General features: G+C 43.9%; 1 protein-coding gene across 1 annotated transcript; it reads right to left on the reverse strand.

The window, feature by feature from the left end:
* Window positions 1–14088: 14088 nt before the first annotated feature.
* Window positions 14089–14739, reverse strand: CLDN5 (claudin 5). The gene has a single exon (XM_086623535.1). It carries the CDS (start codon window positions 14737–14739, stop codon window positions 14089–14091), a length of 651 nt encoding a protein of 216 aa, XP_086479661.1.
* Window positions 14740–15244: the final 505 nt, after the last annotated feature.

A 15244-nucleotide genomic window follows, 5' to 3' on the forward strand; every position in this document is an offset into this window, starting at 1 on the left:
CCAATTTTAAGGTCTGGAAAAGGGAAGTTTTAAAATTGGTCTCTTTTGTACAGGACTTCATTCAAGATGGCTTTGTTGAGTTGAATTGGCCGCTCAGGGTATGCTAACTTGCAAAGATGGGAGTAATACAGAACAGTATTTATAAAAAGGGAAATGGAGTAATCATTAGAGTATCGCAACTGAGGGAGAAACAAAACATAAAATGCTCAGAACTGTTCTCAAGACAGTAAACAAGATATCATTTGATCATTGATTTTATGTCCACATCTGTCAGTCACAATGGTTTTGATTCCATCAGAGAAGAAATATTCTTGAAAACGTTCATCTGAATGTTACTTTGTGAGTAAGTCTGGCTTGTCAGAGGGAAAGAAAGCGGTGAAATGTTTGTTTCTTCAAACGGAAAAATTGAAGTCCCTCTTGGCTTTTGCGTACCATTGTTGGCTTCAAGGTGGTACTGAAAGTTCCCTTTGGATCAGATTCAAGGACTAAGGAAGAAACGCTGCCCAGGGTGGTGCTCTAAGTAGAGCGCCACCTTTATGCACAAGCATTTGGGTTATAAACACTTTCTTAGCAGGAAATATTACAAAACATTCACTAGGGAAAGAAAACGATGTGAGCTTTTATTTCAGACTGGACTTTCATTCTTTTCAAGCATTTGCGTTTTTATTTTTGTGATTCAGAAGGCGGCAAAATTAGAGAAGCAAGACAAAGGTCAAACACGTTCAAAGTAAGCCAGAGATCTTTTACTCGATTGTGCACAACTTCATGACAGTCCTGGGTCTGACAGAGCAGAGAATATAGGTTTCCCAGTCACTGCTGTTTTTTGACAGAGTAATTTTTATTTCCTCTCCTCTCTCAAGGCAGTTGTGTCTGCTGGAGAGCTACCCTGGCACTTGGTACTCTGACTTGCTACCTGCTACTGAATCGTGCATATGGGCAATATATTAAGATCTCAATAATAAGAGATGAAGAGTTGTCTAGTGATTTGGTATCACAAGCCTTCAGCAGAGTCGCTGTTGCATGCTCTTCTCAATGAGCTGAGGGCTCAGAAGACGTCCTTAAATCAGAATTAAAATCAAGCTCTCTATAGAGAGCTTCCATACAGGAATTTGTGGGCAAGCCTCATGAACTAAACTAAGGTAAAAGGTATACACAAACCATATCACAACATAGTTCCTTCCAGTGCAGGGTCTGGTTTTATTTTATTAAGAGATCTGGGGTTTTTGTATTCCCCAGTTCGACAACATTCCTCACTGAAGTCTTTGCCACTTGTTTAAGAACTGTAGATGATTTCTCTGGATATTCCTTGATGTTAACTAGGTTACCTGTGTTAGATAAGTACTGTGGTATTCTAAGTCCTTTGTTTTCTTTTCAAAACCAGTTTTAATTGAGATGATACATTCATGGCCCTTGCAGACAGGTAATGTTCCCTTACAAAAAGAGGTGCTGTCTTTTTAACTGGATAAAGCTCTTAGAGTCACCTCATTTTGTTGATACAGCTTGTCTGTTTTTTCAGTCCCTGTGGTGTTGGTGTCTTTTTCCACTGTTTAGCTCAGTGGAATTTACTTTCATTTAATCATTCATTTGCAGCATGTCAGTGGAAAATCGGAGGCACCTGCCACTGAATTGGAAAGAATTCATAGGGACATTCGGCTCTTGGTATGTTTTTATTTGCTGAAAGAAGTCACCAAGGGGGTCCCGAAATAAGTAGGCCAACAATTATCTCCTGTCTCATCTGAAAGTGTAGCTGGATCAGTAGCCTATAAGGTGTGGGCGTGTAAAATGGTATTTTCTTTAAACACTGTTGTTGCAGTCTCTGTAAGTAATTCAGGACTCGGATAACAAGACTGTCGAATACATGCCAGGTTCTTATGCTGTCTTATGGCAACTGCTTGCTGTTAGCAATCTCCCTGAATATTTGAAGTTGCAGCTCATTTTAAGGGATTGTTGCATTCCTGAATATTTGTATATTATGTTACACATGGCATTGCAGACTGGAAGGAAAAATAACTTTTGGCTCCAAATAAGTTTGGCTCCAAACTAGCTTCTGCGACTTGGGAAAATCTCCTTTTAGGTGAGTGAGGTTGTTGTAATAAAGCATCGCAGGAGAGTGGGGAATAAGCAGGACTTTACATTTAAAAAAGCAAAAATCTTGCTCTAGTCATCTCTAAGAGACCTGGTCTGTATTGTTAAAACACTGCCTAAAGAGGTCTAGTCATCACCGAGTATTTTCAATATTGTGAGGCAGCAATTTATCTTATAATGTTTTCTTACTTTATGGACATTTTCAATTGTTCTGCTTTAAAGGCTGATGGTGAGAAACCATTAGGTGCTTTTAAGATACTGTTATTTAGTATGTGCCGTTACCAGAAATAGGTCACCTGTGAAGAGGTCACAGGATTAGAGCTAGGGTAGCTTGCAGGACAAAGCTCTAAAGAGATGGTGAAGAATCTTCCTTTAAAAAGTGTGTCATTCTTGATCTTTGCAAGGATGCGTGGTTTATGCCCACAAAACAGATTTTGTAAAGAGCAGTTTGCACTGGGGTTGACTATACTCTGACGTCTGAGATGACCTTCTTGGACCCCTGCTATGTTCCTCTTCTCAGACACCTGCACTGACCACAATTTCCTCTTCCTATTGTACAGAGTGACAATTGTCTTGAAATAAATGAGCGTTATAAATTTTTACCTGAGCCTGCTGTGTTTCCTTCAGGAAAGTCTGTTTTAACTGGAAGTGGTCTTGTTACAAAATATGGAAGCTGTTAAAAAAAAAAAAAAATATGCTCTGCAAACACTTTTCTTCTGCATTTTTCCAGTAGTAACTGTCCAGTTCGAAGAAACTCAAGAGAGCATTTGGCTATTTCTAGCTAATCATTCTTTGTGGGGCAGACTATGTCTTGGGAGGTTTTGTTTACATCATCTCAAATTTGAAAAACTGTTGTCCTACAGTCTTGTCATGCAAGCCTGCTCTCCAGGCTGTTTAGGGTGTCCTGCAAATCTTGGAGCATTACGAAAAAATCATAAATTAATGGAAAAAAGATCTTGACCTTAACAGTTGCAGAACTTGTGCTGTAATATAATTCTGCAACTTGATACTTTAGTTGAGAACTGTGGTGTTTTATGGTGTGCAATTTGGTAAGTGCCATACTCCGCTGTCTCAGAATAATTGCCTCCTAAGCAGATCCGGAGGTTGTTTGTCGTTAATGCATTTACACTCTCCATGTTTGCCTCAGTTAGATGTTCATTGCTCACTAGGATAAATCAGTATCAACGTTTACTTTTACCTATAATTGAGGATTCAGGTAGCCATCTAGTACTAGACTAGTTCAGCACTTAATACTAATAGTGATATCTTGCTTAGGAAGTTTAAGACTTTAAAGGCAGTATCCATCATTTCCAGCTTTACTTTCTCACTTGCCAAAATTGTCACAGCTGAAAAGATTTTCTGCTTTTAAAAATACAGTCCGGTAGGCTCTTCTTTATTTATACTTGCTGTCAGTAAAATCCATTACCCTCTAGGGTTAATGGCACTCTGTGAGTGTATGCTATCAGAACAGTACCATTGCTGGACTGTGTAAAAGTTACATTTTGAAAAATTAAGCACAATTGTTTAAAGACCTGCATGCACATATTGTAAAGCACCGGCAGAATTTCCCAGACACGTCTGTTCTAGGGAGGGAAATATTGTCCGCCTAAAGCAGCCTGAGGATGAGAAAAGCCAAACCATTCTGCAGTGTTCCTCTCCGTCTGCCTGTTCTCTCTCCTTGTGAGATTTTTCTGCCTCTGCGTTATTTGTTTCTGATGTTAAGCTAAACTGCCTCCCATTCTTCCTACTAGAGGTCTGAATCTACATCAAGTGTCTAGGTTTCTTTTTCCTGTTATTTGGCTGCAGTTTGTTCACACCCTCAAAACCAGCGTTTGCTCATGCATGGCTGTTGGTATATGGTTACCTGCTTTGCAAATCCAGTGCGTGCTCCTTCATGAACACGAAGGAGGGGAAGAGTATTGTTGTTTCAGCTGGTTCCGCTTGCCATGTAGCTGTGTAAGTTGATTAGCTGATATCAGTGTTAAGGTTGGAGTAGTTAGAACAATAACTTTAATGAACACGTCCTCTATATGAGGCTTTTTCCGTGCTAAAGCTACCGAATTCTGACTCAGTCTTGCTGGCTTCCGTTGTAGAATATCCCCTCAGAAAACTCTGAGCATAGCACGCACTGTTGATGGGAAGCTTTCTAACTGTTGCATACAAAACTGAGAAGGGAACCTGAAAAGGACTGAAAATGACAGAGTGAAAAATAGAAAATAAAGAACTAGCAGGAAAAGAGAAACTGAGTAACAATAGAGGGTGAGCAGTAAATCCGGTTTGCCTTTCTAGCTCAGGAAGGTGTCTTGGAATCTGTATTTCAGGGGACCCACTGGGTGGTCACCAGAGCTCTTTTGAGTGTGTGAAATGAAATGGAAAACAATAGCTCAGCAGCAATTGCTTTTTTTCCTCTGATGAGGTGTTCTTGAATTGCCAGCAGGACTCCTGCTTGATTTAGCAGTGAATACAGCCAGGCATTTCCTGAAACGACAGCGCTACATGGTGCTATTAGAAATGCTAAGTGAAAGGTTCTGCGGTGAATAAGGAAGGAAAAGGAATAGGATACAGAAGTGTGTCCCACTAAACTGTCTCTGCAACAAAAGGGAGAAAGAAATGTGGCACAGCTGCACAGGGGCCATCTACTCAGTCTGAAAATCCTCATCTCTGCACAAATGGATGATAGGAACCAACAAGGTCTGTTTGGAAGAGATGTTTCTTTTGGAATGATTAGAAGCTGATGCCAGAACTGTTTGTCTTCATAACTTGTCTTGGGTTGTTGGTTTTTTTTTTTTTTTCCACGTATTATCTAATAAACTCTCAACTCTACGCTTCTTCACTGAGACTTTTTGCCAGTAAACGTAGATATTGTTTGTGTTCTTGGCCAGTGTCCCATTCTGACTAGTCTCCATGTACGTATGTATCTGCTTACTCATCTATTCCACTATCTCCAAATAACCAATAAACGTTTCCTTTATAGAAAGGGTATCTTGTCTCAACCTTTCAAAGATAGCAATACTGTACGTGGCTCCAAGAGTACTGCATTGACTTGGCAGAAACTGCGTAAGAATCACTATTCCTCCTCCTCCCTGATCACAGCCCTTAGGAAAAAAATGTGATGACCCCTCATTTTTTTGTTATTCAGCACATTTTTGTGGTCTTTTATTTCATTAAACCTCTAACTATTTTTATTTCTTCCTTGCCTCACCTTCTCCCTTCAGCAGGATGGATATTAGAGAGAGTGCCTCGGATTCAAATGGACAGGAAGACCCGAAAGGACGCTGCTGTGGCAGATCAAGTAGTTAGTAGGTGAGCAGTGTCAAGTCCCATTGGATGCAATCTATATTTAGTAACTTGTGCTGGTTTTTATCCAGTGTCCAATCACTCATATTAGTTCTGTCCTTTTGGTTTTTGAACAAAAACCTTGTGTGTTACTGAGATCAGTCTTAGAGCCCACTAGCTGTCCAGGACACTCACCACCTTACATATACAGGTGTTACATATGCTATTTTCTAGTCTATTTGTTAAAAAAAAAAAAACCACCTTCCTATTTTACCTTCAACTTTGGTAATTCTAGGCTTTCTGAAACAGATTAATTTTAGTCCTACATTTTAAGTTAATTAAGCTCTTTAGTTTTTGCTTCTGCCCTGGATATGTTCATTTCCGTTTGCAGACTCTCATTTCTGTTAACCATTTGTCGTGTACAAGGTCTGTATTTTCACTGACATCTCAGGGTAAGGTTTCACTCAGTTTGGAGCCTACAGCGAGGTGATATCCCACCTTTGCTCATCATAAAGCATTTTCATTATGCCTTTCCTTTTTCTTTTTATTCCTGTGAGTTAAGACCCTTCTGTTTGATTCAGACTCACTTGCAAGGTCAAAAAGTGACGTTTCACAGCATTTTAAATGCTCCTGCATCCTGCCTGCCCATGTCACTGTGTGGAGCAGCAAGATGGTGGCTAGACAAAGAAAACTATTGCTTATTTTTCTGCTGGGTTATTGTTCTCAGCTAGCTCGGTCTCCTTAACCAGTCTATTCCTCACACCACGTGTGCCAGTGCAAGGGAGGGGACTGATCCACAGCAGATCTCCAATATACCCTTCCATTGAGTTTCATCCTTCCTGTGTGTGCGTTGTTTGCTGTTACATCTTTTGTGAGATGATTGTGCTTCAGTTCTGTCTGGAGCCTTCTCTGTAGCTGTATTCATTCTTGTGGTTCTAGATTTTTCCAAGGTTGTTGAGGTGCCTGGTCTGCACATACATCTGATGCTTCCATCTCCATCTTTTCCTTACAGGAGGGACAGGTCTAAAACTTTTGGTTTGGGAGAAGGATTGTGGTTTGCCTTTTTCCTCATAATACAAATTCCTGTGTAGCAACAGATACTAAAACTGAAATTGTAAATTTTGTTTTGTGACATGGCTCAGACTCCAATAACTCTATTAAAGGGAAAAACTTTTGTCTTACAATTTACCTCCCCCTCCCACCCTGCCTTTGCTGTGGACTTATTTTCTACACACTAGTGGAGCTCAATACTAGCACTGCAATCTACCAAAGGGCCATTTCTGCAAAGCTATGAATACATTTTGCAGACAGCAAGCAACTAAAATCTACAATCTTGTGAGAGAGGCAGGGGGTAAAAAGATTGTTCTTTCCACCAGTGGTGATCAGCCTTTAGGACAGATGGCAGTCACTGCTTCAGAGCATGAAATAAGCCCTTACAGCCATCCAGGTATGAAGTCAGGATTGCTGTACTGAACTGAAAGTGCAAGTTGTAAAGAATGTAATCAGCTCTGGAGGAATCTGGGCAGGATGCCATGGATAACAGCTTTCCTTTTAGGAGGGACACTATAATGATGATATGGATGTCTTGAATAGTTGCAGTCATTAATAACCCCAAGTGGACAAGAGGCCTCTTTTCCATATTATCCAACCAACAGCATTTTACCCCTACACTCTTAGCATGATACTCGCTTCTGGGAATAGCCAGTACCTATTATTGCAGAGTAACTCTTTTAACAGTGCCTTTGTTTCGTTTCTTGCTATATCATCCAATGCAACTAATTCTGTCTCTAAAATGGTGCTCAATCTACATTGTTACGGTAGACAAAGATTATATTTATGGGGAAACTATTTCCATATATCTGAAAAGGTACTCTTATTAATGTGTCTTATACGTTTCTGAACAATAGAAATTCCTCTTCCGTGGCACTTGCTGCATATATAAGCTGAGGGAGTTAAGACTTTTCTAAAATTGCCAGGTAGTAGGGAGCTTAGACATTCTCAACTGGGTAAAGACGATAAAATCAGGAGAAAATGGGAGAGAAAGTAATTTGGGGGTCCAAGAACATAATGGAATTCAGAGTAGAAGTTAAATTTTTAAAACTTCAGTCTTGCATGCCAACATTTTTAAATGTCAAAAAAAAAAACATAACAAAAATAAAGTAGATGTAAACAGTGAAATGTATTATGTTGCTTGGATCTTGGCAGTCATCTCCAATGAAATAATAGCAGGAAATTATAGAGGAAAAAAAGGGTGAAATCATTCTGCAGTCATTGGGTATTTATGTGAGTCTTCTGTGTTGAGATAACACTTGTGTTTATTTGTATTATAGAATGAAAGATTGCTGTTATAATTGGAAACTTAAAGGTTTTGTAGCTCAGGCTAAAGGTTATCCAGGCTGCTGCAGCAGATATCCTAGTTCTAACAAAAGATATACAGTAAGGACAGAACACTATAACTGGAAGGGTAGTCTAAAAATATACATAAGAGCAAGAATTCTGCCGTGCTAGGCACTCGTTAGAGTTGATAAGATTTGTGATTGTTGTTTTTTCCCCCGATCCTTCAAATATGTGAAGCTATATTGAAACAGAATCATACCATTTTGAGATTTCTCATATGCTCTTACCAAGGAGTGCCTATTTTTCTTTCCTGAGTGATCTCTTTTGTGCTCAAGCTTAAATTAACCTTCTGGGGAAATGTTCTGATTGCAGGTACCATTAATGCGAGTGAGTTATGTATGGGTGTAACAGAGGGGAATCAATTCAGGTCAGAGTGTGTTTGAGAGTGGGAATAGAGCCCATGGGTACCGACATACAGTTTGATTAACTGCCATGGTGCCTGGCATGAGATCGAGATGAGTGTCACTCAGACCTCTGTCAGCTAACCTGGTTGGTTGAAACTTTTGGAACGCAGACAGCTGAAATCCAAAACACATTTAACATCGCAAACTATTTTTGCTACCAGATTAAAAATGTCATTGTAGGATCTGGTTTTGTGCATCTCCTAGCTTTTGGTAAATTTGCACACACATAACTTACCCCCTTGCAGGACTTAGCCAGCAACAAGTGATACAGTGATGTTACAACTGGCACAGAGTTCACAGCTTGCTCATTGGATCAGAGTCAATTTTGAGAGGGTTATCTGGTGTTTGCCTGTAAAAATCAGCTATTTTAAACATTTACTTTTGTCCTCCACTGTAAATAAACATAAACTAGTTTCATCTCATGTATTCTGTGCATGTATATCACAGCATCTTCCTGTGTCATGCAAAAACTCTCAGCCTGGCTGGTGCAGCTTGGAGGATCCACCAGAAGGGAACCTCCCCTGTACTTGCAGCTGAGGTGTAGGAAGGAACTGATCCACTACTATTGCTGTATGTATTAGCACTGAGGCACTTCAGCCTGTCTAAACCAAGCAAATTTTTTTCCAAAAAAAATGGAAGCTTGTGTGAATGACACCTCAGCTGGGTTTCAGGAACATCTTGTACCTATATGCTGTGAATACTCTGCCAGCTGCTGCCAGGGCTTTAGTCAACGTGAATAGCCTTTGCCATTCAAGATGTTCTGAGGAGGAACAGAGCACAAGATGTGGCTTATTTTATTTTCTGCCTGGTTTTCCAGTTGGTCAAACTCCTTTTGTACTGTTCTGTACTGGATGTTGGAGAAGATCTTAATTTACTTTCCTATATTAATGTCATGAGATTGGTGTGCCTTTTTGACAACTCTGTTGGTCATGGAGTGAGGTGTGTTTCTTTTTTTCTTCCTTTTGTAGATTGAAACCAAAACAGCTAGATGATAGTTTCAGGGCTCACTCTTCTTTTACTTTAACAACATCAGTGCTGTATGTACAGTTCCTCATGCTGTATGATCCTGTTGCTCTCAAAACAAAATGCTAAAACCATTATTTCAGTAAATGCATCAGATAATTATATTTCGGCTGCTTAACATCCCAGCTCATTGATAAGTTCATTTTCCTAGAGAACTTTTAAATCACACTCTTACTGATGAGTATTTTCACATTATCAGTGATAAGAGAATCTGCAAGGAACAGTCTGGAGCAGTCACACACACACAGACACACACACAAAGGTCTGATCAAAATAAGAATGGTAGAACTCAGTCACTTCCAAAATATAAATATGAGGGCCCCTTGAGGCTCTGCTTTTGGAATGATTCATCCTATCGCCATCAGTCTGCAGGTAAAACAAGTGCAATATTTGACCTGAAAAGAGAATTGACCCGCTATCTCCCATAAGCTAATATAGCAGAAATATAGCTGTGTCTCACAAACAGACTTACAAAAGCAAATCCTCAAGCACAAGTACTTAATTAATGATTTTCTTCTTCAGTATACAAAACAAAAAAAGAATGCATTGTGGGTATCATCTGCTGTGGAATACTGCATTAATATATTGCTGAATATATGCATGAACACGGCACTTATATGTGGCATATGGCTTCGGACACGCAGGATTGTCATTTAGCATTCCAGATGTATGGATCAGTCTCAGTTTGAGGAAAGTAGGTTTGCAAGACTATTTACCTGCATTTGTGGTTTGAAAGATGGCCAAGGAAATTGGATAGTATTTGATCAGGGAATAGATTTATAAATAAAAATCTGGAGTTTCACTGCTTTCTCACTCCAAGAGTAAAACGTTTCAATGTGTTCCAGAGAACAGATGCCCAACAAACATCTTTGTGCAGGAAAAGGAAATATTTCCTTAAACATCCTGCAGCAAACGTGACTGATTGAGCTTCCTTTTCCCTCTGCCTGGTGCATTTCCCTTCTTTGCACAGACAGGATCTAACCAGATTTGCAGGGTATGAACTGCAGGTTACTTTCAAATTCATAACTATGAAATGGTTCGTTTAGCAGGACAAAGGCCAAGCCGGCAGACACCCTTTTTCCAGCTCAGCATGTGCATAGCAATGGGAGGGTGGCAAGGAGCTTTTGTTAATCTCAACCGAGCTGGCAAGAATGCTGCAAAATGAAGTCTTTGAAGATGTTTTTTTCTTCATTTTTAAAGCAACAGTTTGTTAGAAAAGCTTGAAAATCTTTAAAAAAAAAAATCTGCAAAATATTGAAAGACCTCACTGGCAGTCATCTAACGTAGGCAAACTTTGCCACTAGCAATTAGGCTCTACGGTTTCCTTTAACAGCCATTTTTTTCACAGGTTCTGTTCTGATGCAATTGTAAAAATGTTTTTCCCCCTGCTTGAATGCACTTTTTAAAAAAACTGAGTGAAAGGATTAGGGTATCAGGTCAGGTTGGGGCTGATCCAAGCTGCAGTGGGATTTTTCTACCTTTTAGTTTAAACGTGTAGGAATTGAAAGCTTAAAGAGCTTCATGCTTAGGGCTGTTCTCAAAATAGTTGGGACTCACAGTGCACTCCCTAATGTGCTCACATCACAAGACCAACCTCTGCTACTTGCTCTTTTGTCTGAGGCTCCAGCGGAGAGCTGAGACGCTGACTGCTCTGCAAGGAAAGTTCTCGCCTCCTCAGAGGTGGCCCAGCTCTCCTCCCAAGGGAAGCCCAGGTAAAGGTTGCCCTTTGAGCACCGATGTCATGCCCCACCTTCCTGAGCCCAAACAATCCAGTGCCTTTCACAAAAAACAGTAACCCTGTTCAAGGATCGATTTAGATGTTTTTATTTTTATGTGAAATCATAAATACAAAATAAAAATAGTAAACAAGTGCTATAGATTTCTCTTTTCATTGAGATGAGGTTCAGGCCTGATCCTGAGCACTTCCAAGTCTTAAAGTTCAGGACTAGGTCTTTGCTCTTGGGAAACAAAACATAGCAAAAACCAACTTAGGCTTTTACCCTGAAGCCAGTGACATCAGTAACAGCGTTCTCTCGGGTTATTTTTTAAAGCACAGCAACAGGTATACTGAAGGATGAGATTAAACATAAAAATATTTTTTGAAATGGGCCCCATTTCCTGCTAGTATTGCTGGGCACTGCCCCACTGACCTCAGTGAAATCTCTTTACCTCAGCAGCAAGTTTTTGGTAGGACGATGCTGTTTACTATTACAGACACAGTTAGTGCTGGCTTCTTTGAAGAGGTCTTGTGTAATTGTTTCAGATTTTGGTTGTAAGTGGATCCAGCCTTGCCGTGCCACAAGGCAACATATCAGGAAGTTTGACTTGTTAAAAAAAAAATTCCCTTCCAAGGTGTGGGTTTCCCTCCCCCTCCCCAAGACCCCAGTTTTGATTTGATTTTAAATTCTAACAATGCATTGCTCAGAAAGATTTCATCTTGTGGTCAGAGCCCAAATCCTGCAGCACTTCTGAAGGCTCTACAGTAAAGATACATGCAGGCATGTCTGTCGATGGGGGTTTTTTAGTTCCTTAATTTGAGACAAAAGAGAGTGAGTTCCAGGATTTGGGCTAATATCAGTTGACTTATCTGCTAGAAAAAGGGGGCTGAGTGAGGGCGTAATGTGTCTGTGGGCTGGGTAGCAAAAACATTACCATTTAAAATAAAAATAAAGTAACCAAGAAGCAAATAAAGGCACCAAACCACATAACAAGCCAACTTTGGTAGATTTCTTGCAAAGTATATGCATTTAAATACATTTACAGTTTACAAGGTTATACTGTTTGAAAAAAGTTGCAATGATGAAATACGGAATATTTCATTCTTGTACCAAAACTACATATCACATCATAACAACAATATTATAGCTTTTATTTAAATGTAGACAGTATAACAACTGCGCCTTTTTATAGAACAACACTAGTTCTAGACATATTGCTCGGCTTTTGTATTGTCTGACAGGCTTAGACCCTGCAATTTACATGTTTAAAAATGAAAGCAGTTATCTTAAAAAGAGTAAATCATATGCTCAATATTCAACATCGATATTTGCAGGGGCAAGGCTTCAGTCCCTCATTCAGGTCTGTGTACATACTGATACCACTGGGATTTTAAGTTTGCTAAGCAAGGCAAGAACACAGTTGATGTAAATCTGTCACAAACCCACAGTTATGGTTAGTCCGTAAATCTCAGCGTCACCAGAAACTTGTGAGAGTTAATGCTCAGGTTAGGTATGCACTGTACTGCTGTGTGGCTGTGAGGGACCCACGAGGTCCTAGTGTTGTGCTGAGGAACACACACAGCAAGTTTCCTCACTAATTGTTTGCAGAAGTCTCCTTATGGCAATACAGATGCTGCCACTGTCTGTAGCAGAATTTTGTGTTGATTTAAAAGTACAAGTAATTCGCATGGAAGAGTATTGCACCACCTCTTAGCCCCTCCTTTAAAAAAAGTTTGTGTCTGCAGTGTAAAATTGAGAGGTGTATGCTCATATTCCAGGCTGCGGTGAAGTTTAGCAGGTGTTGAGCTCAGAAAATGAGTTGTGTTGCCCAGAGCATCTTCCCTCCAGGCTGCACAGTGTTACCAGGGCAATACAGAGGAGCTGAGAGAGCCGTGACTTCACATCTCCTGCTCAGCCTGCATGAAGTCTGATCAATGTCTTTGGTAAAATTGTCCTAGCAGTTTCTTTGCCTGATTTGGTAAATGAAGGAAAGTACATGTTAACAAAATTACGGTGGGGAGCCAACCAAGTGCACATCCAACTGAACACACGATTTAAAATCGGCAGCAAGTGAGGCTCAACAAGAAGGCCATGAAAGCTGTCCATACTCCAACCATCAATATCCAGGGCAACTGTTGTTTCCAGTCTCCTGTAGTGCAGATGAGAGGATGCGGAGGGATGCCCGGCTGGGGCTGGGACATACGAAGTTCTCCTAGGTCTCCAAATCTAGTCCTCCAATAGTTCTGGCAATGAGTTTATTTTCAAGTAAAAACAGAACAGAAGCTGATGAAAGCGAAGGGATGAAGAACCTCAGGGGGCAACCTAGTATAAGCTGGTTTGTACTCCACTAAATAACAGCAACTACCTGAAATCTCTTTCAAAGGTCTCAAAGACACACAGACCAATGCACTTCTCTGAGGGACTGAAACAACTGCAGAAAATCAAATACCCTTCTCCAAACACTCGCCTACAGGATTAAGGACCGACGTTAGTGTCATGCTTTAGACAGAATCCCTATTTCAGTTGCCCAAATAGAAGAACAACAAAACCCCAACCAGGGAAAGTCCCAGCGGGAAGAGCCAGATGCAGGTTTTCAGAAGAGACAACGAAGAAGGGAAGCTTCTCCTTGGCGACAGTGCACACCCGACGGCCTGGTCCCACCAGCCAGGCGGTGCCCCGAGAGGCACCAGCAGCAAGAGCGGGCGGCGAAGTACTCACGAGTCTCTCACGGTGACGCCGGGGAAGGGCCGGGCGCTGCGGCGGGAGCCGAGCGGGCAGGCGGCGGCGGAGCCCGGACGGGGCGTCCCAGCAGACGCCGCCGCCGCGGCTCGCCCGGGCTTCTCGGCGTCCCCAGCCACCCCGGGCCGGGCAGACGCTGGCTCGGCTGCGCTGTGCGGGCAGGCGGTCAGTACCGGGTCCCCGGCGGCGCCGAGCGCGGCGCTGCCCGCAGCGGAGCGGCCAGACCCGCCGGAGAGCCGGGCTGGCGGGCAGCGGCGCGCCGCCCTGCCTAGGGCTGCCGCTTCGCGGGGGTCCCCGTTAAGAAGAGACTCTAGGCAGGGGAGCGCTGGCGCTCACCGCAGGCGCTGCCGGTGCGGTGCCCCGAGCCGGCCGGCGGAGAGCGGCAGTCCCGGCTCGCAGCTGTCTGTCCGTGTCCCTGCGGGGCCGGGGGAGCGGGGCAGCCCCGCTCAGACGTAGTTCTTCTTGTCGTACTCGCCGTTGGAGGTGGGTCGCCGCGGCGCCGAGTACTTGACGGGGAAGGAGGTCTCGTCGCGCTGGGAGCAGGAGCAGCAGCAGATGAGGCAGCCCCCGAAGAGCAGCAGGGCCGTGGCCGCCCAGCCGGTGTAGAGCGCGGCCCCCATCTCCCGCTTCTGGGACGTCGGCACCGTCGGGTCGTAGAAGTCGCTGATGACGATGTTGGCGAACCAGCAGAGCGGGACGAGGACCAGGACCCCGCAGAGGATGTAGATGGCCCCGCCGGCGATCACGATGCGGGACTTCATCTTGCCGGGACGGATGCAGTTGGTGCACTGCGCGCCCACCACGGTCACCATCAGCGCCACCAGCCCCAGCAGCGCCACGATGACGGTGAGCGCCCGGCCCGCCTGCACCTCGGGCGGCAGCGCCAGGATGGAGTCGTACACCTTGCACTGCATCTGCCCCGTGCTCTGCACCACGCACTGCATCCACAGCCCTTCCCAGATGGTCTGCGCCACCACGATGTTCGCGTCGATGAAGGCCGACACCTGCCACATGGGCAGCCCGCAGGCCAGGATCACCCCCATCCAGCCCAGGATGCCCAGCCCCAGCCCCAAAATCTCCAGCGCCGCCGAAGTCATGCTGCCGCCGCTGCCGCACCGAAGCCTCCGGAGAAAGGACGGCGAGGCGGGTGCCGAGCCGGCTCTGAGCCCCGCCGCCGCCGGGCAGCGCTATATGAGGAGCCGCGGGCCGCCCTCCCCCTGCCGTCCCCCCGCCTGGCCCGGCCCTTTCCCGCGGCGGGGGCACTCGCACCGCCGCTGGTGGGCGGCAGCACCGCCCGCGGCCGGGGCAGCGCCGCGGGGCCGGGCCGGGGCCGCGGGCGGAGGTGGGGGCGCGGGCGCAGCGCTCACCTGCGGTTCGCGGCCGGGGGGCTCTCGCCGGAGCCGGGGAGACGTCCTTCTGCTCGCCCCGGCATCCTGCTCCGGGAGGAGCTCGCAGGGACGCTGCCCGGTCCCAGGAACGCGTGAGGCTGGAGAAATCTCCTCTAGGATTTCGGCTGCTCAGACTTTTTCCTGCTGGTGCCGTTATCTGTGTGTTTCCTATTTACTGATAAAGTCCACAGCCAGACCTTCGAATAGGTCTTGC

The sequence above is a fragment of the Tauraco erythrolophus genome, chromosome 19 (genome assembly GCF_009769465.1).
Source record: "Tauraco erythrolophus isolate bTauEry1 chromosome 19, bTauEry1.pri, whole genome shotgun sequence".
Lineage (NCBI taxonomy): Eukaryota > Metazoa > Chordata > Aves > Musophagiformes > Musophagidae > Tauraco > Tauraco erythrolophus.

Excerpts from the sequence above, each read along its gene's own strand:
- CLDN5 (XM_086623535.1), bottom strand. The coding sequence starts at position 14,739 with ATGACTTCGGCGGCGCTGGAGATTTTGGGGCTGGGGCTGGGCATCCTG.